The 22,818-nt window shown below is 31.3% G+C and overlaps 4 protein-coding genes, 1 long non-coding RNA gene and 1 pseudogene across 6 annotated transcripts; 2 read left to right on the top strand and 4 right to left on the bottom strand.

Moving 5' to 3' along the window:
- Positions 1 to 466: 466 nt before the first annotated feature.
- LOC128396945 (uncharacterized) lies at positions 467 to 3,027 on the bottom strand. 2 transcript variants are annotated; one of them, XR_008326870.1, is made up of 3 exons: positions 2,933 to 3,027; positions 2,761 to 2,841; positions 467 to 802 (listed from the first exon to the last, which is right to left on the bottom strand). It is a non-coding gene; the product is annotated as an uncharacterized LOC128396945 (long non-coding RNA). The 2 variants fall into 2 exon arrangements; XR_008326871.1 differs by lacking the exon at positions 467 to 802 and adding an exon at positions 966 to 1,318.
- A 6,501-nt stretch (positions 3,028 to 9,528) lies between these two features.
- Positions 9,529 to 11,284, top strand: LOC128396995 (uncharacterized; annotated as a pseudogene).
- A 1,518-nt stretch (positions 11,285 to 12,802) lies between these two features.
- Positions 12,803 to 14,065, top strand: LOC128396996 (uncharacterized). The gene is made up of 4 exons (XM_053357659.1): positions 12,803 to 12,963; positions 13,037 to 13,196; positions 13,264 to 13,403; positions 13,484 to 14,065. Exons 1-4 carry the CDS (start codon positions 12,894 to 12,896, stop codon positions 13,924 to 13,926), a joined length of 813 nt encoding a protein of 270 aa, XP_053213634.1. The 5' UTR covers positions 12,803 to 12,893; the 3' UTR covers positions 13,927 to 14,065.
- An 85-nt stretch (positions 14,066 to 14,150) lies between these two features.
- LOC128397037 (collagen alpha-2(IX) chain-like) lies at positions 14,151 to 17,559 on the bottom strand. The gene is made up of 17 exons (XM_053357702.1): positions 17,408 to 17,559; positions 17,119 to 17,335; positions 16,634 to 17,042; positions 16,532 to 16,574; positions 16,430 to 16,458; positions 16,275 to 16,361; positions 16,093 to 16,200; positions 15,962 to 16,007; positions 15,848 to 15,900; positions 15,678 to 15,777; positions 15,314 to 15,363; positions 15,193 to 15,249; positions 14,981 to 15,125; positions 14,714 to 14,911; positions 14,583 to 14,653; positions 14,424 to 14,499; positions 14,151 to 14,364 (listed from the first exon to the last, which is right to left on the bottom strand). Exons 1-17 carry the CDS (start codon positions 17,457 to 17,459, stop codon positions 14,234 to 14,236), a joined length of 1,872 nt encoding a protein of 623 aa, XP_053213677.1. The 5' UTR covers positions 17,460 to 17,559; the 3' UTR covers positions 14,151 to 14,233.
- A 159-nt stretch (positions 17,560 to 17,718) lies between these two features.
- Positions 17,719 to 20,451, bottom strand: LOC128397046 (uncharacterized). The gene is made up of 2 exons (XM_053357712.1): positions 20,442 to 20,451; positions 17,719 to 20,251 (listed from the first exon to the last, which is right to left on the bottom strand). The coding sequence occupies exons 1-2, from the start codon at positions 20,449 to 20,451 to the stop codon at positions 17,916 to 17,918; spliced, it is 2,346 nt and encodes a 781-aa protein (XP_053213687.1). The 3' UTR covers positions 17,719 to 17,915.
- A 990-nt stretch (positions 20,452 to 21,441) lies between these two features.
- Positions 21,442 to 22,805, bottom strand: LOC128396785 (uncharacterized). Its single transcript, XM_053357403.1, has 4 exons — positions 22,645 to 22,805; positions 22,396 to 22,561; positions 22,191 to 22,330; positions 21,442 to 22,110 (listed from the first exon to the last, which is right to left on the bottom strand). Exons 1-4 carry the CDS (start codon positions 22,700 to 22,702, stop codon positions 21,671 to 21,673), a joined length of 804 nt encoding a protein of 267 aa, XP_053213378.1. The 5' UTR covers positions 22,703 to 22,805; the 3' UTR covers positions 21,442 to 21,670.
- Positions 22,806 to 22,818: the final 13 nt, after the last annotated feature.

Below are 22,818 nucleotides of genomic sequence, written 5' to 3'. Positions count from 1 at the left end.
TCATGTACGATATTTTTTCATAAATTGAAGTCATCTGAAAAGATAAGAAAAAAAATCAAAAATTATTTTAAAACGTTAAAACAAAGGTTGGGTGAATAAATCATTTGGCTATTAAACCAGTTAAATGTTCAGAAAATCGAGACAAAATTTTTTGAATGCTTATTAGTTTATTCGTCTACATCTAAACAAAAGTGATACATTTACTAATTTTGAAAAAACCTAAAACATCTAATCTCTGATAAACAAAAAGTTTTCTTAATAGTTCCATTGAGCGTTAATCCAGTCAACCAATTCATCATTCTTGCCATGTCGCATAGGTTTTTGTAACCATGATACAAATTTCGGTATATCCGCTTTCAACATCTCGCCACCATACGCTGAGACCTGATGCTTCCGTCTTTCAACCAATATTTTCTAATTTTACCTGTCCTGATACCACTATAAGTTGAGCTTGTGAAAACCAGATTGTCCGAAACTCTGAATTGATTTTGAACATTGAAATCAGATGAAGGTCGCTTATTACGATTTCCTGGTATATTGAAAAGATCCATTTCCATTGCCGCAACTGTTTCATTTCTACGATTTCTTTTTCCGCTGGAAGCAGATGATGTGGTACTACCATCCGTTTCAGTCATCATCTCGCATTTCCTCATCAATTTTACGTTTCATTTCTGTCTCTTTAACAACTTTCGGTAGATCAATAGAAATTTCAATATCTTCATCTTGAGGTGGTTTTTTCTTAGCGATACGCTTTTGACCTTTTTGCTTAGTTGAAGTTGATGGTAGCATAACTTGAGCCATTCTAGTCAACAAGACGAAAAAAATCTTATTTTGGGTTGAATTGAATTACATTGCAATTAACCGCTTAATGGAATAAAATAAGAAATAACAATAGTAACTAATTAAAAAAACCTAAATAGAGTAAATGAAGACATAAAGAAAACTAAAATTTCCATGAAATTCCTTAATATCAGTTGTCATATGGACTATTTTGGAGGATTGCTTATCAGCTGGATAATTCTAACTTTTTTATCTTTATTTTTATCCTTAGCATCTTTGTCTTTGTTTTCGGGAATTTTTGGAAGACCAACCCATTCGTCAGTTCCACCATTATTATCCTTTGATAAGTTTAAAGGTTTCATGTCTTCTTTTAATGTTATGTATAAATTGAAAAGCTGATCAGTTGTGATGCCCGAATGAACCAATTTGGTCATCATTTTTATTTGTTCAAGTTCGTACTTGTAGACAGTTTCATTATTCTCAGGATTTGATTTCAAATAATCCTTTTTAGGGTCCACTTTGTTCGGTTCAACCATTTCTTAAATAATAAAAAGCAAAAATAAACTATATAGCTCTAATGAGAAAATTCTAAAAGAAATTCTGATAAATTATCATTGAGATCATTAACTGAAAGAATGTTCATAGAAAACTCATGACTAGAACGGAAAAGTTCTGATAAATTATCATTGAGATCATAAACTGAAAGAATTTTCAAAGAAAACTCATCAAAAGAACTGAAAAGTTCTGATAAATTATCATTGAGATCATAAACTGAAAGAATTTTCAAAGAAAACTCATCAAAAGAACTGAAAAGTTCTGATAAATTATCATTGAGATCATAAACTGAAAGAATTTTCAAAGAAAACTCATGACTAGAACTGAAAAGTTCTGATAAATTATCATTGAGATCATAAACTGAAAGAATTTTCAAAGAAAACTCATCAAAAGAACTGAAAAGTTCTGATAAATTATCATTGAGATCATAAACTGAAAGAATTTTCAAAGAAAACTCATCAAAAGAACTGAAAAGTTCTGATAAATTATCATTGAGATCATAAACTGAAAGAATTTTCAAAGAAAACTCATCAAAAGAACTGAAAAGTTCTGATAAATTATCATTGAGATTATAAACTGAAAGAATTTTCAAAGAAAACTCATCACTAGAACTGAAAAGTTCTGATAAATTATCATTGAGATCATAAACTGAAAGAATTTTCAAAGAAAACTCATCACTAGAACTGAAAAGTTCTGATAAATTATCATTGAGATCATAAACTGAAAGAATTTTCAAAGAAAACTCATCACTAGAACTGAAAAGTTCTGATAAATTATCATTGAGATCATAAACTGAAAGAATTTTCAAAGAAAACTCATGACTAGAACGGAAAAGTTCTGATAAATTATCATTGAGATCATAAACTGAAAGAATTTTCAAAGAAAACTCATCACTAGAACTGAAAAGTTCTGATAAATTATCATTGAGATCATAAACTGAAAGAATTTTCAAAGAAAACTCATGACTAGAACTGAAAAGTTCTGATAAATTATCATTGAGATCATAAACTGAAAGAATTTTCAAAGAAAACTCATCAAAAGAACTGAAAAGTTCTGATAAATTATCATTGAGATCATAAACTGAAAGAATTTTCAAAGAAAACTCATCAAAAGAACTGAAAAGTTCTGATAAATTATCATTGAGATCATAAACTGAAAGAATTTTCAAAGAAAACTCATCAAAAGAACTGAAAAGTTCTGATAAATTATCATTGAGATCATAAACTGAAAGAATTTTCAAAGAAAACTCATCAAAAGAACTGAAAAGTTCTGATAAATTATCATTGAGATCATAAACTGAAAGAATTTTCAAAGAAAACTCATCAAAAGAACTGAAAAGTTCTGATAAATTATCATTGAGATCATAAACTGAAAGAATTTCATTCCAAACTCTTCAATCTAGCTTAAGATAACTTTCTTCCTTACTTTTTATCGTTGATGGATTATTGGATAACGTTATCGATAACCAGGTGTAAAAAAAAAAACCAATGATGAAAGCACAATAAGCTGGCACAAAGGGGAAAAAATAATCAAACAAAAATGATTAGAATTATTATACATAATAATCTATTGATTATTGAATTCAAACTATACTTACATTTTTAATTCAGATTGAATCTCATGTAAAAGAAATCGAACTCAATGAATTCAAACTTTGATCAATTAATATCGTTCTTTTCTGTTTGGTTATCAAACTTCGAATGATAATTTTTCAATTTTCAGTTTCGTATTTATACAAATCGGTATATGATTTAATTACTCAGGAAATTTAATCTAAATTGAAATTAATTCGAATCGTAAAATGTGTGAAGTTCAGTATATTTCAATATAAAACTTGAGGAAAAAATCTTTAAATTGAATATTAAGTTTAATATTTACATTTAATCAATTTCATTTATCATAAATGAATCGTAAAAAAATTATGATTTAATAGTTAATCTAATATAAAATATTATGATTAAATGAATATAAAAATTATTAAATTCATTTATTTCCTCAAATAATAACACTCATGAAACTGCTGAGCTTTGGCTCATGAAATGAGCCAAAGCCAGCTTAATTAATACTACTGGAGAAAATTTTGTTCGAAAAATTGGAAATTCGAAATGTAAAAAAGTTCTAACTTATTCTCTGATTTCATTGATTATTTATGTTCTGAGCTTTTGGTGTTTTCGTTTCAATCAAGTGAACTATTTGTTTCAAGAATTTTGTTCAGAATCTTTCAAGAATATGATGATTATAATGATGAAGAAAAATTTTGTTTCGAAAACTTTTTTTTCTTCTAAATATTTTTCTATTCTATTATATTTGCTCCTTCATATTCCAATAGTTACCATTTATCTCCATCATAGTAGTTACTTTCTCTCTCTCTCTCTCTGTCATCTTTTTCATGGTAACCAGAATCCTGAGAATTCTGAGAATCTTCTGAATCAATTCTTGTTGTGTTTAGTTGTCAGAATTATTTTTCATTCTGTTCAATTGACAAACTTACAGAATTATTTTTACTTTTATTTTCTTTGCAACATTTTAGTTTAACCTTCATCAGGGAATCGATTTTAACTCTAGAACTTTTTTTCTTCACTGAATCAAACTGAATGTTTCAAGGTATTCAGGGGGGAAAAGATATTCTGTTATTTGTATCATTGTTGTTGTTTTCATCTTTTACCTTTTTAAGTTAATTTGTATCTTCCTGGTCTCTGATTATCAGAGTAAATTGTTTCAATCGTCATCATGATTATCGTAATTACATTTGTTCACCTCATGATATTTATCTCCAATCAACATGATAAAGATTGAGGAAACTTTGTGAAATCAACTGATTAACCTTCAGAATCTGTTTTCTTTTTTCTTCTAAGGCAAATTGGAAACTAAATTTTAATTGATTGACTTTGATGATCAATTTTGATTGTATCATTTGGTGGTAAACATATAGAAAAGTAATTACTACAAATAATATGATAGAAATAATAATTATCTTATTATTAATACAATGAGAATTTGTTTTTTTTTCTGAATTATAGTGAAATTTTCTTGACAATTTAAATATTCATTGTAAATTCATTAAGCTTATTCATAATAAGTTCATGTGCACTCTGGTTGAGTTAAAGTTTCAGATTAAAATTTACCTTAACATGAGATATTCATGGATCATAAGTAACAGTCTTACTTACTACTAGTATATAGTAATGTGTAAATGTATTATACCTTAAGTGATGTATTTAGAATGGTGAAACTTAATGATAATAATGTTATTATATAAATAGTTTCATCTGAGAAAAGGAAAAGTGAAAGTCTTAGCACGTTTCCATGGTAACTTCATGAGAAACTCAACTCTCAAGTATCATTGGTTATATTATTGTACGTGAGCGGAAAAGGTTATTGATTGTGACCATGGTTGGATGCCTTGAAGGTCCATAGACATCAGATTGATGATGAAGATCGGGAGGAGGAAAGGAAAAAATGAGAGAGAGAGAGAGAGAGAAGAATAATAATAGATACACATACTGGGAGGTGAGAGATTTTGGGAGCTAAGATAATTGAGAACATCATCCTATTATTGGAGATTCAGGGTATATTCATGTTACTATGAAAAAGAGAAGAAAAGAAATTCCTAGCAAATGAAAAGGGGAAACGGAAATGATGCAACTCGTCTTCCTTTCATTAACTCAATTAAGTTTTTCTATTATTTTGGTTGTTTTTTTTTCTACTTGGGAAGGAAAAAAATATTCAGGTAAAAAAATTCTGAAAAATTGAAATTCCATAATGGTTTTCATTCCTGTGATTTACATTTCATGGCTTTCATGATGATGAAATTATGATGATTTTGTGTGTCATCATTTTGATGGATAGACTATCATGATTATCAAACTAACAGTTGATTATTATTATAAGGAAAAGGCTTTTGCTTTTCTCACCCATATTTCATGAGGAAAAAATGAAAGTTCAGTTGTGTTGAGGTGAAAAAAGTTCAAGCTCATTTAATACTCACATGATATTCAGGATCTATCACCTTGTTTCATGATTATTTGTGATTTTCATCATCATCTTTTGTCATTGTCTATCAATGTCTTCTCATGAACCGTTTTCAGCGTGATCATGATGATTAACAATCATGTTAACTGTTTCAAAATGATTCTAATGTACTCAAAGTTAATGGTTGGATTAATCTCTCTCTCTCTCATTCTTGTTGAAGTGTTATCAGAGATTCAGTTGGGTGTGTCCAGGTGAAGTTGGATAATAATCCACCTCTAATTTAATAATCATCACAATTTGATTAGCCACCTTCTTAATACAACTATTATAAATATTTGATTAGCTTAAATTTTTTTCCAAAAAAAGGATTGTCCTGATTTTATTTGAAAATTATTATTGACTGAACTTTGTTTTCAGTATCATGTTTATGATAATCATAATGACTATCAATGTATCGAAAGTAAATTAGTTATATTAAATATTCTAATTGCGTCTCAATTACTTTATTAATTAGTCTCTGATACTAATATTTCCATTGCCCTCGAGACTTTTATTTCAAAATGTTAATATCACATTTCTAATAACATTAAAAGCTATTTTAATTTAATAACACAATCAATGTTTTCAATTTTTTATTAACTCTAATTAATGTCTATTAATTATTTTATACTAAATCTATGTCTAATCTTCATCATCTTCAATTAAATTGGCTAACTGGTAAATTTAATTTTTGTTTTCTATCAAATGTCAAGAGTAATCATGATCAATACTTATTGAATTACTCATTACATGAGATGGATTGTAAACTCAGATGAATTGAAAACTTATTTCACTTTAAAATAGCACTTAAATCAATGGCTAAGGATCAGTTTTCCCAAAGGTCAGTTGAGTTAAAAGTATCTTTTTCCAATCGAAAATTAGATTAACTCATTCGAACCACTCGAAAATTACCTTTAGAACTAAATGTTTAATCGTTATTCATGAATCTAAGCTTTCAACTTTCCACCAATGAGTTATCATGAAATCGTATTGAAAAATCTAAGAATAACCTTGACGATCTCGATAATGAACAGTCAACGACTAACGATGTCCAAAAAATGACCTGAGGGTCTAACGAATGGTTCTATTTGGCCAACTGTACCACTTTTCGAGTGTAATTTTTTCCAGTTCTGATATTCACTTAATTGTTGACCAATTCGAAAAGTAGAAATCAATTGATCGCACTAATTGTACGCCGTTAGCAAGAAATGAAAAAAAAACCCTTGATTGATTGAACGTTAATTTGTTGTAAACAAACTTTTTATTCATCTAATTAATATTCTAGTTTAAATTGTAAACATGTTCATTCATTAATTAATTTACAATTAATGTCTCTCACTCTGTAATTAGCTTTCAATGTCCCCATGAAATTGTAACAAAATTATTGATTAGTAATTGTTACGTCTGGGACGTTACCATGATGATGACCATGAATATCATGGTCATATCGTATTGATTGTTTAATTGTTGGAATATTCTAGAAACTTCTGAAGGTGATCATGATACACTGATCATGATCACCTTCTGTTATATAATGTAATACATTGTATTATTCATTCAGTCCATTTCTTCCTTAATCAACATCAACATTAAAGTTTGTATTATAAATTGTGATAAGATTATTATTGTTAATATTAGTTCATTTTTAAAGGTGAATTAAGATTATTCGATTCATTTGGCGACCCAGGCAGGATCTGCGGATCGAATTCGTAATTATTGTGATTTTATTTTGATAATAATTAACGTTGAGTTTTCGATATTGTTTTTTTTCACATTAAGTTTATAAGTGAAAATAATTTTGGTTGATCTAACTGATTGCGAATTCTCAGAGTTGATAGTCTAATTCAACTTTGAATCTATAAATTTACATTCGAAAATCATGGAATAATTCTAAAACAGCTTATAGAGCAAGTTGGGGTATGAAGTTTACTTCAATTAATGTAATGAATTGAAATCATTCAGAAGATAATTCGATAAAATATTTGAGATTGACTATAAATTATAAAAAAAATAATAAGAGAAGAGTCAATCATGCAAAATAATCTCTTGTTGGAGCCAAGTCTAAATGTATATCGACTGAGTGGTGACAACGGTCAAGATATATTCGAATGGTTTGAGAATTTCGAATTCGAAACAATGGCCGTTGGTTGGGATGATGATGTTCGATTACAACGATTTCCAATGTTTATAACTGGCACGATCAAACTTTGGTATTTATCTTATGTCAAAAATAAAAATGTTGTCAACTACAGTACCATGAAAGAGATGTTACTTGGTGATTTCGTAAACCCAAATTACGTTCAATTGTTGGAGAATAAACTGTACCAAGGAAGACAACAGGAAAATCAGTCAGTTTTGTCTTTTATATTGGAACAAATTAAACTTTTTAAACGAATTAATGTTCAAGTGGATGAGAGGAAGGTTATAAGGTTGATCGTCCGAGGAATCAAGCCTGAAATTTCTCAATATTTTGCCCAATTCGAAATTAATTCGGTTCATGATTTACTCCAAAGAGCACAACGAGCTGAAATTACTCATCGACGAGCTAGTGATAGAAGTTATCAGAGCTCAGGTAACTCAATGGATGAGCTGGTGCAGGAGATAAATCAAATGGAAGCTAATATCGATAGATTAGCTTCTCAACTTAATTAATTAGTTTTATTGATAACTAGAAATTCGATTTAAAAGTAGGAGATGGTACTCAGTGGACTGGTTGTTGTGTCAACAGTCGCCTCCTCCTTATCCAACTCATTGCGCTATTGGTGGCAAGGGAGATGGTTCTTAAATTACGTGGCCGATGGATCCATGGGAATTTTATGTACCTAATTCTAGTTTCAATATAATTAATTATGTAATAATCAAGTTAATGGAGATCTTAATGCAATTTCTCATTCTAACTTGGATTAATGTTTATGAAAATTTTGAGAGAATTTGTTATTTGAATGAATTATTTGTAAATTAACATTACTAATGTTAATGTTACTATATTATATGTTATTTAATTGTTATTAATTGTATTAATTGTTTTCTGCTTCTAACAGTAATCAAAAGATGACTTCTGAGGTGTTGAAGGATAAAAATGATAACTTCGTAAAGGTGGTAGGGATTGCCATCGATCAAATATTAACGCTGAAGAAAACGTTGAAACGACCTGCTCCAAAATCAGTCAAGGAAAAGATCGAAGGTAGGATAAAAGGTAATCAATTACTGATGAAATATGCATATTTTCGATGTTCGGGAATTGAAGACGAAATCAACGGTAAATTTGATGAACAAGCCAAAATTTTGGAAAAAGCTCGTGCATGTTTATTAGAATTTGCTGCTTTATTTAATGTAATTAAATTTGATGTACCTGAAGATGTTCTTCTGTTTATAATTTCTGAACATAATCAAGTTTCTTGTAACTCTGAATATGTAAAGGATAATATTAAGTATGAATAATATTGTATTGGTGTTTTTGTCGCATTCGATGTGCTTATTAAATGCAAAAATTGTGCTTATAAATTAATCGATATCGTAACGAAAGAGAGACCTTTCGTCTAGAGGACGGGGTAATGTAACAAAATTATTGATTAGTAATTGTTACGTCTGGGACGTTATGATGATGACCATGAATATCATGGTCATATCGTATTGATTGTTTAATTGTTGAATATTCTAGAAACTTCTGAAGGTGATCATGATACACTGATCATGATCACCTTTTATATAATGTAATACATTGTATTATTCATTCAGTCCCACTTCCTCTTCCCTTAATCAACATCAACATTAAAGTTTGTATTATAAATTGTGATAAGATTATTATTGTTAATATTAGTTCATTTTTAAAGGTGAATTAAGATTATTCGATTCAAAATTGATAATCAACAACAAACAATAATAAACCTTACGGGCTAAAAGTTACCAATGTAAAAATTTATTTATTTATTTCTCCATCCTTAATTGTGATTAATTACTAAGCAACATTGTCTTAATTATTAATGGGCATCAGTTAAGTTATTTACCAAAGGTAAATTGTTACCTTGACGAAACGAGATTCAAACGTTATCATTATTATTATTACATCAGAATTTTAATCTTTTGAACTGATAACTTTAAATTTCCAAGGCCAATGATATTTTCTGATGTTTCATTTTATCATCAATTTAATCAGTGGATTTTAATTTATTAATCGTGGTGATGAAAAAGAGTTTCAATCAGTTGAGTTAAATCAGTTAAAGAGTAAAAACCAAATCTTATTCTCATTGATTAAGTTTGAGAAAATCATTGGAAGGAAGAAGAAACTTTTTTCTTTTCGATATTTTTGTTTTCGGATGAACTTTTTTTCTGCTACGAATTTGAATTCACCTAATCATCATGTCTATTAACAAGAAATTTTCTTCATCAATTGTAATTAGTTTATTCTGTTTAATTGTAATTGTTTCAACTCAAGGTAATTCATGTGATTCATTTGCTTAACTTATTGACGATTTGTGATCATTTGTGAGTTCGTAATTTTAATTATTCCATTTTGATTTGTATTTGAGAATAGGAACCAAACAGAAACAAAATTCTGACGATATTTTCACCAATTCAACTGAATCATGTGAATCTATTTTCAATGAAACAGCGGCTCTGGTTGAACCAGTTCTTTTGATTGGAAGTAAAAAGTTTCCCCTGACAATTGCTGAGATTGATGAACACTGCAAGTGAGTAAATTGTTCCCGAATTGTTTATAACATTGATTGAAAATTATTCTTCTAGTTGATAATATTTGTAAACTTTGTTACTTTCGAGAAAAACTAAACTCGAAACTTTCATGTTTCATGTTTCATGTTTATTATTATTTACACATTGATCGTAATCATCATGTTTCCGTCATGGAATAGAATCAATATTTACTTGAATAGATGAAAATCACATGGAGAAAGAGTTACATGCAGATGAAGTGAAGAATAAAAAAATTCTCTCTGAATAATAATAGTAATATGTTAATCTGATTCTCGAAAATTTTCAAATTGATCTTAAATCCTTGAGGGTAAAATCAGTTACTCCATTTTTGTGATCATGTTTCCTGTTGTGTTTTCTTCATCATCATCATCATCATCTCGATTTCTTTTTCATCATAATCATATTTCCTCTTACATTTTTTATCCCAAGACTTGGAACTGATGTTTACAAGAGAGTCAGAAAGTACGGTAAATGCTTACAGGGTTTAGCTCGTCAAACTTTACTCATTTATCTTCATGGCCTAAAGCGATTCATCCGAAGTATTTGTAACTCAACGAAAAAGAAACAAGGTAAATTGAAGATATTAATAGTCTGGATATAAGATTATCACTCTAACAATAGAGCTTGAAATGGATTAAATCTCTCTGTATTTATACATACTCTTTTCTCTTGATAATTTAGAGGCAATTGATGATTTAAGATGCGCTGATTCGAGGACACTTAAAGGTTGGAATAACTGTATGAACACCGTTAATCGACAGTTGAACTTCGTCGGTTTTAATTCCACCTCTGTTGGAGTTGTGGGTGACGTTTGTTGTATCTATTCAACGGTAATCGGGTGTCTCGAACGTTCAACTGGAACTATTCCCGGTTGTTCACCAAAGCGGATACTACAAGATTTTTCAAACATTCACTTTCACTTGTTCTTAAAGAGGTTATCGAACTGATCTGTTCAAAATATTCATCCGAATCAGATTGTATTGCAAATAATCCCGAGGGTTTGGCTAAGATTAAAGCCGCTGGATTAGCCGAAATTCCGGTCGAGGGAGCTTATCTGATCAGTCCACTTCTTAAGATTGTTAATAAATTGTCCGACGATTCTGATATTGGTAAAGAATAAATTATAATTTGTAATTTGTAAGATTTTGTTTTTTGTTCACAATTGCAGATCAATGATCAATTTTAAAAGTTAAATTAAAGTTCATTTTGCTATTTGCTTGAAAAATTTTTGGTCTTAATTGCTTTCAAGTTGAAACTTTAACCTCTAATTGTTAATAATATCATTAAGTTATCAAAGGCTGCGACTTAATCATGGCTGATGAATAAATATCATCATGATGATGAGGAAATGATGATGATAAATATTTCACCTCAAGGGTTTCCCATTTACTTTTTGATAATATGTTTAGTCTAGTTGGCAAAATTCATGGACAATTGGACAATATTAGTTAGATGATGTTAATTGTAGTCAATTTATTGGGACTTATAAATATGATTAGTGGAAGATTAAATATTGAAGTGTTAGCAGTAATCAACAAGGAACCAGAATCTTATTATCAACTAACTGATTCTCTTGATAATCAATTCAGAATAAGAAGTGAATAGAAACAGGAAAAAGCCCTCAGGGTCTCATAATAAGTAGTCGGTTAAATCAAGTTTCATCGAGCAATTGGAATTAATATTTTTACATCTCTAATTGGATACAATTGACTAAAGTGATGATCAATAATCAGAAAATTTATCGATTGACTTTGGACAATTAAAATGATCGAAAATGATTCCTACTAATTTGTGACACGAAAAAGACAAAGAAAAAGTTTCAATTATCATTATTTATAAATCATTAGAATCAGTCATCAGTTTTAATCACTTTCCTTGATCAGGAATAATTTGCTTTTCTCATGATATCACAATTAACTTAATCGTCGACAATCATTAAGTTAAAACAATGATAATCAACTTGATCTTTCAGATTTTCAGAATAGTTAAAAATAAAGTTGAATAACTGAGTCTAATCACGTTTTCTTTTCACAATATCAATCCAACAATCAGCTGATTTAATTGTTACTATTAATTGCTTGGAAAGTGATTAGATTGTTTCTTGATCAGACAGAAATTGAATTTAATTTAAATTAGTAAATAATTGCAAACATATGAAAGTAGATGTTGTTTTAATTAATTTGATTTGTCCATCGTGATTATTTCACAATTAAAGTTGATTAACAACTACAATCAAGGTTAATTAAAATGTTATCTGATTTTTTTTGTTCACATACAAGTTGTAACTTTGGTTACAATCATTTGATTGTTAACAATTTGATCATTTAATCACCAATTTGATAAGAATTTAAGAATTAATTTGAATTGTTTATCATTTGATTAGTTGATTAGTTGAATGTCCATTGTAAACCCTAATCAATATGATAATTATTATCTTAATCATCATTAGAAACCTTTAATTGTTATCATCTGTTTGGAGATTGATGTAAAATGTAAAAGTTAATTGTTGAAAATGAATTTTAAATGATTTCCAGAGATAATGATTGAATAATAATTGACGTTGATTGTTTATGTAAGTATATTAAATATCATCGTCTCTGAATTCATGGTAAATATGTGAATCCCCTTGGGGTAAATTGTACACTAATTGTTGGGAATTAACTTTCACTTTCTTCTCTGTGTTCAATTAGATTGTCATCATAAAGTTTACCATGAATATAAAAGGTTTTACAATCACAGTTAACTTGATTAGTTTGATTCTAACTTCAATCATCACAATTTAACTGGTAAATTGAAATTGTTGAAACACTTAAGTGACAATTGTAACAATCACAATGAGGACACAAAGTAGTTTATTAATTTTAATTGTGACAATTTCATTTTCTTTAATCACAATTACCAATGGTAAGGAAAAAAAAGTTTTTCTTCTCGAAACTTAAAGTTGTTTAATTGTTTCCAATTATTATCTTAATTGTAGCCGCTGAGAAAAAGAAATCAACAACTAAATTAACTCAAGTTGATACATCATCAGAATGTGAATCGGCTTTAAATCAAACTGTAGCAATCCTCGAACCCGCTATGTTGGTGGGAACGCAACCTTGGCCTATGACCATGGACGCGGTCACTAAACACTGCGAGTAAGTAAATCCAAGTATATTTAATGAGCACATGATTAATTATCGTTGATGAATGTTAATCAACCAGATTGGGAACTAAAGTTTACAAGAATGTCCGTCGATATGGTAAGTGTTTAAATGGACTTTCCCGACAAGCGGTCACAATTTTCCTTCGAGGATTGAAAAAATTCATGCAAAACATTTGCTTATCGAGCAAGAAAAAGATGGGTAAGTGTTAATTAGTTTTCCATTTTCTAAATTGTTCTTTTAATTACTAAATTAACTTGCTTTTTTTTGTGGAAAAACAGAAACAATTGAAATTTTAAAATGTGCTTCCAATGAAACAATGACCGGTTGGAGTAAATGTCTCAATACCGCTAATCAACAGCTCGATTTTACCGCTTCAAATGCCACCGATCCTGCGATGATCGGTAATATCTGCTGTACCTACTCCTCGTTGGTTGAATGTGTTTCCGTTTCCACCGGATCAAAGCCCGATTGCATTAAGCCAGGTCGTCAAGATACATCGACTTTCCTAGAATCATCATTGAGCTTAATTGTCAAAGATTTAACTGAATTACTTTGTGGCAATTACGCCACCAAAGAGGATTGTGATGCTCATAACGCTGGGAGAGCTGAATCATTGAAGTTAATTGCTGATGGTAAATATAAGGTCACTGGAGCCTTTTTATTGTCACCTTTAATTAAAGCAACAAAACAATTAGGTGAAATTCACGCTGATGACATTTAATTGCGACAATCAATTAATTTTCTGACAAACTTTTTTCTTTACCTTTATTATTATTAAACTATCTCTGTGTTTACCTTAGATTGTTGCAATTGACTGTATATTATCATTCTGATTTAAATTAAACCTTTAATTACATTTACTTTTGATTGGTGATTACTATTAACTGTATTAATAATTAATGATCCAAATTTAAAATGTTACTTTTAAATTTTCCATGAAAATTTTAATTCCTTTGGATAATATCAAAATTTAAATACATAATTTATCTCGTTGATTTGGTTTAATGATGATAATTAAATCACCTTTATTAACCTGGACCTTTTTCTTGGGTTGGGATGACCATTGGTGGACAATGTTCACAGTAACCTGGTGACCCTTGTTCACCTGGATAACCTTGTGGCCCTGGAGGTCCAGGTCGGCCAGATTCACCGGTGGGTCCTAATTGGATTGGGATTTAATCAGTTGTTTAACTTTGATTGCTGTTTATTCAGACTTACCTTGGACACCAATTCCTGGTTGACCAGGAGGACCAGGATTACCTGGTGGGCCAATTGGTCCTTCAGTTGCGATTCCCTAGAAAATTTTGATTATGGAAAAAATTATTTCATCAAATTTTTTGCTTCTATTGATTATTTTCATCCAATTCAAATACATACATCGAGCCCACGATCACCTTTATCACCTTGGGAACCTTTTGGACCTTGGATACCAGGTAAACCAGGGTAACCTGAAATATTTTATTAGTTTATTAGAATTTCATTTTTTTTTCATTCCTTTAATGGTTTACCTCTTTCTCCCTGTAATCCTGGCTGACCGGGTGGCCCTGAATCTCCTGGTCTACCTATTCTACCTCTTCCTGGTTTACCCTGTAAACCTTGTGGACCCGTTGGTCCTGGGGGTCCTTGGAGTCCTGGTGTTCCTGGTTCACCGGGAGGCCCAGGTTGCCCTGGTTCGCCCATGTTACGTTCAAGATTACTCTCAAATTCTGGTTGAAAATACAATTCCAATCAATTAGAGTAAATCCAACACAATGAAATTCAGATTGTGATCAAACCTTTAATTAACTCTAAGCAAATTTGTCGAACTCTTTCCTCGGTAATTGATTCAACTGATTGATTCCCGTTTTCCTCTGTGGTTACTAGTCCCGGTGGCCCTGGAGGGCCGACAGGACCAACAGGTCCGGAATCACCTTTCTCTCCCTGATTCAAATTGATAAATTAACCATTGGAATTGATAATTAATTAAACTTTTAGATTGAATATTAACCTTTTCACCCGGTTGTCCAGCCTCCCCTGGTTGGCCAGTGGGTCCAACTGGTCCCATCTAATTGAATAAGTTATTAGATTATCATTAATAATAAATCGATGGAAAATTTTTATCAACTTACTAATCCATCTTTTCCTGGCTCACCAGAATCCCCTGGTTCTCCTGGTGAACCTTGATGAAGAAAAATTGGAATAAAAAAGATGATTTATTAATAATTCTTGAACTTCAAAGCTCAGTATTTGGATCTTTATTGTTTATGGTAGCGACTATTCAATGAATGGACTTGAAACTCGAGATTCATTAATCTGTTTGATTGTGAATTCATGAGAAATCCAGGAAATATCAGTAAAATTGTATTGAAATTTGAGAAAAACTCACATTCTCAAAATTTTTTGTTCATATTTATCTGATTTTTTATGTTCTTTTGTCACAAAGAAACAATTTTTACTTTTTGAACATAAGAAAACCCCTGTAAATAGACTTACCTTTATCTCCCTTTTCGCCCCTTGATCCAAGTTCAGCTGGTAGCCCAGGAGGACCAACATCGCCCTTGGGTCCCTCAGGGCCTGGCGACCCAGGAGAGCCCTGTGTCATTAAATTGAAGAGAAATGAATCAAAAACGATTGACATGAAACTGTCAAAGTGTCAAACTCACTGAATCTCCTTTATCACCAGTGAGTCCTGGTTCACCTGGGTAACCATTTTCACCTAATCATTGTTAACAATTAATAAGTTAGTCCATCTGAAAATCCCATCATGAGTAAATTACCTTTTATTCCGGGTGGACCAGCAATTCCGGTAAATCCAGTGTCCCCCTAAATCCCGAGTATCGATCCAGAGAAATACGACAATTTAATATCTCATTTTAACTGTTGAATTAAATTGAATTTAAATTTCTACCTTTTGACCTGGTTGACCTGGCGGTCCAGGTTCACCCATTTCCCCTTGATCTCCCTTTGATCCGTCAAATCCATTAGGTCCTTGAAGCCCTTGATCACCCTTCATACCCTGTAATTAAGTATGATACCCAATTAACTTCAATCTTTATCTTTGTTGATTTCGAGTAACTGATTAAAACTCACTGGGAGTCCTCGTAATCCAGGTTGACCCTGAGGGCAAGCACGACACTCATCTGGAATTGGGATGAACTTTGGAGGCTCAATTGTGTCCTAAAAAATTTATCATCAACAATTAACTTAAACAATTATATTCATCAATGAATTAAAAATCAACTAACCGGTAGTTCATCACAAGTTTCCTTTGCACCTAAAAGTAAAAAGTTGCGACAATCAGATAATTAAGATTGATGATCAAAATTAGTTAAATAATAAGAACTCACTTTGTGTAATATCACAATTAAGGACCATCCATTGAAGATCAATCTGTAAACAAAATGAATTAGTAAATTGCTACAATCAACATTATCTACCAGTTGACTTACAGGTACAGTTGTTGGTTCATCTGAAAATTTAGCGACAATTAAATTACCCTGATTGTCAATATTATCAATGGATGAAATTGATTGGTGACTATGTTCAAGACAATTATGATGCAGAGTAACTCGATTTTTCCTCAATGTCAGGCCAACTTTATGCCAAGAACCGTCGTTGGATGTTACATTGGTGAAAACGATTCGATCGGGAATTTTGGGTCCTTGATTAACCAACGATAATGACGATGGTAAAGTTAGTTCAAGTTTCCGTTGATAAGGAATAAATTTCAGGCACAATTGTAAAGATCCGGTGGAATCAGAGATTCGTATCAGATCCCATGATTCCGCTTTCGAGGGCCGCTGTCGAAATGAACAAACGAATGAAAATTCAGTGGGAATTCCGAAGGGGAACATTTTCCTTTGAAAGACAAAATTTTGCTCATTAGTTAATTGTTACAACTTTACGATTATCATCAACATAATATTGAACTTACTTCGTTTGTAAACTGAGGTCAGCTCGACGGGATAATCGATAAGCGGTCTGGAAATCGTTAGAACCTTTAACTTTTTTTATTCCAGGGAAATCGAAGCCATCAGAATTGTCCAAACCAAAATAACGGATAAAATCATAGGCCGGTAAATCGTTATGATCATTTTGATTGTGATTATTTACCGATGATAAACATGGTGAATTTGAACTTAATCCGATAACTTAAATTATTGAAACAATTAGTAAATTAATCGTGTTAATCTTTGGGATATAAATTTTTAAAAAAAACTCACCGTTATTGGAAAATAATAATAGTCCAAGAAACTGAATCAAATAGTTAATCATATTGGTTAAATTTACTCTGATCAACTGATCATCTCACTGAATTAACTAAATGTTTCAGTTAAAGTTAACATGACAATTTAGGGAAATATTAACAACAATCAAGATTGATTAAAGTTCATCTTATTAATTGTCGTTGGTTAACAACCTCTTTTGTTGTTCAATATAAATTGTTTAACCTTTCAAGGAGAAATTAATTGTAATTGTAATTGTAATTGTGATTGTGATTAACGATTTAACATCTTATATACACATTGTCAACTGAGCTTTTTAATTATATAATTTATTGTTTGATCTTGTTAACAATTGTTGTACATAAGTGATTAGGGTAATTAGTTAATTGTTACGACCAATTCAATCAATTTTTTGTTACATTTTGATGATTAACTGATTGGCAGTTATTATTATTTCTGATTAAGTTAATTGTTGTGACCGAAAGTTTTTCGTCTGATTGATTATTCAATTGAATGAAATTGTACCACATTCAATTAGAAGTCGATTGAAGCAGCATAATCGACGCTTCCAAAGACCAACTAGAACATTTATCCCGAACAAGTTGAATGATTGTTCACTTTTGATTAGTCGAAGTGTTTGAATTCGAGCATTGTAAATTAGCCAGAGGGGACGACGATTGATTGACCAGGACATTCGTCGGAGAAAACGAATTGAACGGAAAAAGGTGTTCGATTTTCGAAGCGGTGATTCTGGGGGTAGATTGAGACGAAGTTTAATTATTTGGTACTGAGTTTGGGCCAATCGATGAAGTAAATCATATCTCCAATTGCGTAATGATGACAGTTGAATACATTGGGTAATTGTCGGTGTTGGTGATGTTACATTAGGAACTATTCGGGTTGATGGTGTTGGTGTTGATTCGGTTGGTGCTGGTGAGGGTTTTTCTGGTTCATTTGTTGATTCAGCTTCGGTCGATTGAGATGATGAGGGCTGAGTAGGTGTTGGAGCTGTGCTTCCTTCTGGTTCAGGTTTATTTGAGCTCATCGTTGTTGGTGTTGATTGTGATTGATCTGTGCTTGTGGATGATGTTGTCATTTCGTTTGAATTATCAGTTGCTGTAACTGTAAATGTTGGATCAGTTGACGGTTTTGGTGGTAATTCTGATGAAGGTGGTAATGATGATCCATCTTGTGGTTCTGTGGGAGTCTCTGGTGGAGGTGATATGGTGACTGGTGGCTCAGTTAGTGAGTCTGGAGTTGTTGGTTCTTCGGTGAGTAGTGTTGTCGAATCAGGGGTTGATGGTTTTAAGGGTATTTCTGTTGACGAAGATGTAGCTGGAGGAACTGGTTGAGATTCGGTTGGATCAGATGGTGTCATAGTTGATGCTGGCTCTGGTTCTGATACTGAATCTGTGGATGAATCAGTTGGTCGAGCATCTGAAGTTTCACTTGTAGACTCTGATTCTGATTCTGATTCTGATCCCGATTCCGATGTAGCTGAAAGCTCAGTTGACAAGACTGGTGGTGAAGTTGGTGATGTTATTTCCGATTCTGTCTGTTCCGTAGGTACTTCTGAACTTACCTGGAGTTTTGTGGACATTTCAGACGGGATTTCTGTTGATGAAAAGGGAAAATCAGGCGGAGTTTCAACTGAAACTGTGGTCATCGGCGGGGAAGTTGGTAGATCAGAACTCTCCTCTTCGGGCATTGGTGTCTCAGTTGACTTTTCATACGGAGGTTCAATTTTCTCTGGTGTTGAAGGATTTTCAGTTTGACTTTCCGTTGTAACTGAATCAGTTGGACTAACACCAGAATCGCTTTTCGTAGTTGTTGAATCAGTTTCTATCCCTTCATCACTCTCATTTTCTGTCACAGGTATTACACTGACCCCAACACTTACAGTGGTCATTTGTTCATTTCCCTCTGGTGATGTCGATCCACCACTTTCACCATCTTCATCTTCATCTTCTTTATCACTTTCAGAAATTTGAGTTATCCCTTCATCCACCATGGAAGTTGTGGAACCCTCACCATCGCTCGTTGATGGGGTTACATTTTCCTTCTTATCTTCATCCGAATCAGAATCAGAATTATCTACAATTGTAGTCGGTTCATTTGTTGAACTAACGGTAATTAGGGTTGAAGGTAAACCACTTTCACTTGCTTCAGTTGAAGAATCAACTGATTTAATTGTTGTTGTTTTCCCTGATTCCTGGTAATCTGAATCAGTGGTGGCAACTTTATCTTCATCATCAATCTCCACCTTAGTGATCACAATTGTTGAAGGTTCTATTGATTCTTGATTAGGATCTTCGGTAACAGTTGATTGTTTCTCGGTGGTAATTAATTGTTTCAAAGTTGTCACTTCAGCTTCGGCTTCATCTTCACTTATTGTTGTTAATGTTTTAATTGTTGAACTTTCTGATTTACTTGTTGTTACTTCATCCTCAGTTTCACCAGAATTTGAATCAACTGAATCAACTGTCACAGTTAATTCAGTTGATCCGATCAGTTCAATATCAATATCATCCTTAATTGTGGTAACTGTACCAGTCACAACTGAAATATTGTCATGATCATAATTGTTTCCATCCTTAATTACAGTAATTTTATTTGATACTAATTTAATTTCATCAATTGAATCATTTAAATTGATTAAATCATTGGGGGTAATTGTTGTTACAGTTAAATCACTTTTAATTGTTGTTATCGGATTGAATTTACAGTTACATGAACGCTCAGTTGTTGCAATTGGAATCCAATCATTTGAATTATCATCACCTTGATTATCAACAATTAACACAGAAGATGATGAGTTAACACTTAATCCCAACGTTGAACCTTAATTGTAAACAAAGAGGTAACAATTAAAAATATTGAACATTGATCATAAGAAAATCAATTCTTACCTGAATGAAAATAATTATCCAAATAAATTGTAACGAATTAACTTTAATTGTTGACAATTTCATTATTGATTCAATCACTTGTTAACCACCTTGTTAATCACAAGCAATTAGCAAATTGTCACTTGTAATCATATTTGATCCAATTCTTATCACTAATTAAGCTCAAGTTTTCATTCACACTAATTAACTGATTCATTTTTTTTCTGGGCAAATCCAACAATTTGATTATCCTAGTTAATCATCATCGTCATTATAATTGAATCAAAACACAATTAGTTAATTACTATTAATAAATTGAAATACGGGAGGAAATGAGCTCTTTAGCAATTGTTACCTTTTTGAACAAAAAAAAAGTTTCTTTTATCATATAATTGATACACTTTCATCTGAATTAAAGTTAATTAACAATCAACTAAATCATTTAAATAGTGACAATTAATTTGCTTTTCAATAAGATCCAAGAAAATCAATTGATAACTTAATTAGTTAATTGTTTGAAATCGTCTAGGTCCAAGGTGAAACTTTCCTAAACATTTTGTTTATTAATTATCGCTAATTGTTGGTTAGTGTTTAATTTAATTGAATTATTTAGATTAACAATTGACATTTTCGTTAAATTATATTACAAAGAAACTAAATTAACTCGCAATTAACTAGTACCATTAATTCAATGTCATCATTTGAATTTTACAAAGAAGGTAAAGTTTTTCCTTCAACAATTAAATTAAATTGTTGATTATATTTCTGTTGATCATTAAACATTATTATCATTAACCAAAAAAACTGAATACAATTTAATTTGATTAACGTTGGTTTGACAGAGGTCCATGTATTTGATTGCTATTTAATTCAGTTAAATTAACTAACCAGTTTGTTTTTGATGATAATCAAAATTGATAAACTTACCTAACTAGTTAGTTTGGTTTGTTTTAATTATAAACTTTTCAAATTGTGATTATGACAATTTACTGATTTAAGATAATATAATCTGCTAATCTAAGGTCATTAGATTTAATTTAGTTTAACAATTTAATCATTTATCTGGTTTATTTCCAAGTCTATCAATAGTAAATTTAATTGTAATGATAACCTTCAATCACGATGATAATTAACTGGAATTGATTGAGAGAGAAAGATGAATGGATAAGTTTATTATTAGAAGTTAATTTGATTCAATTGTGATTAATTGATTTACATTCAATTGATTCAATTTTCAGGTTTACGATAATTGAGTTAATTGAATTAATTGATTGACCGACAAAAAATTGAATCAATTGTTGGTTCACAATGAGAAGGAAGCAAATTATCATTAGAATTGATTCAAGATTAAGAGTATCGGAAGGTCGGACTTTTAGACTTCGGACTCATCAACGGCCGCTAATTTGACCGCAGTTTTGAGCAACGGCGACAATAAGAAGGCTCCATCAACACGGTAACTGGTATCGTCTCCGATGACCTTCAGTATGGACACACCTTTGGGATTATTAACATTACATTCCTCTTGGTTTGAATAACGGGAACAAATTAATTCCATGACATCTTTCATTACCAATGAGATCGACGATCGTAGGAAATTTGTTGTGTCCCGGTTAGCGTCACAATCGGCCCTTGATTTAGTATTTGTGGTGACACAATCGAGCATCGATGAGTAGATACAGCAAACATTTCCAACCATTTCGATTCCCGTTGAATTGTCGGAAGCAAAGTCGAGCTGACGATTAGCCTGATATAAACACTTATTCCAACCTTTTAAACTGTCACTCGAAGCACATGAAAGTATATCGATTGTACCTAAAGAAAAAGTTTAAAATAAATTGAAATTCGAAAGTTTTAGAAAAAAAAAGTTTTTTGTTCTAAATACTCGGAATTACTTGATTTCTTCGTGGGGTTCGAGCAGATACTCTTGATGAAGTTTTTCATTCCATGTAAGAAAACGTTCAGCGCTTGACGTGAAAGTCCACTGAGACATTTACCGTATTTCCTCATACTTTTATAAACTGTCGCTCCAAGACTGATAATACAAAAGAGAATATGAATTAAGGTGTGTCCAAGCGACAATTGACCACAAATACTTACTCACAATGCTTATTAACAGCGTCCATTGTCGTAGGCCATTCTGTACGATTAACAAGTAGCACGGGTTCAACCAGAGCGGCCGTTTGATTGAACAGTACATCGCACGAGCCCGTGGCGTTGTTTTCCAATTCATCGGGGATATTTGCTGGTTTCTTTTTATCAGCAGCTAAATGTTGTCAGATTTTGAAGATAATCAGTTAATTGTTTACCTACAAGTGTAAAAAATTAAATGTCTATTTGTTTACTTACCCTGAATTGTTATGAAACCTGTGAAAATAATGAAAACGGTAAATAGGATAAGCTTCATATTGATTTTTAAATTGTTCCCAATGTTTAATCAACTTAATGTTTCCAATGTAAATAGACAAATATTCTGGCCCTTTGGGTTGAGTGGCCATTTATATACCAAAGGTAAACCATGAT

The sequence above is a fragment of the Panonychus citri genome, unplaced genomic scaffold (genome assembly GCF_014898815.1).
Source record: "Panonychus citri isolate SS breed McGregor unplaced genomic scaffold, ASM1489881v1 Contig00028, whole genome shotgun sequence".
Taxonomy (NCBI): Eukaryota; Metazoa; Arthropoda; class Arachnida; order Trombidiformes; family Tetranychidae; genus Panonychus; species Panonychus citri.
Note: the sequence above shows the minus strand (reverse complement) of the source record. Positions and strands in the feature narration are given on the sequence as shown.

Coding starts and splice junctions, on each gene's coding strand:
- LOC128396996 (XM_053357659.1), top strand. CDS start 12,894: ATGAGGACACAAAGTAGTTTATTAATTTTAATTGTGACAATTTCATTT. Junction 13,197..13,263: donor GCGGTCACTAAACACTGCGA/GTAAGTAAATCC, acceptor TTAATCAACCAG/ATTGGGAACTAAAGTTTACA. Junction 13,404..13,483: donor ATCGAGCAAGAAAAAGATGG/GTAAGTGTTAAT, acceptor GTGGAAAAACAG/AAACAATTGAAATTTTAAAA.
- LOC128397037 (XM_053357702.1), bottom strand. CDS start 17,459: ATGATTAACTATTTGATTCAGTTTCTTGGACTATTATTATTTTCCAAT. Junction 16,201..16,274: donor CTGGATTACGAGGACTCCCA/GTGAGTTTTAAT, acceptor ACTTAATTACAG/GGTATGAAGGGTGATCAAGG. Junction 16,008..16,092: donor CAGGTCAACCAGGTCAAAAG/GTAGAAATTTAA, acceptor CTCGGGATTTAG/GGGGACACTGGATTTACCGG.
- LOC128396785 (XM_053357403.1), bottom strand. CDS start 22,702: ATGAAGCTTATCCTATTTACCGTTTTCATTATTTTCACAGGTTTCATA. Junction 22,562..22,644: donor AGGTTTCATAACAATTCAGG/GTAAGTAAACAA, acceptor GACAACATTTAG/CTGCTGATAAAAAGAAACCA. Junction 22,111..22,190: donor GAACCCCACGAAGAAATCAA/GTAATTCCGAGT, acceptor CTTTTTCTTTAG/GTACAATCGATATACTTTCA.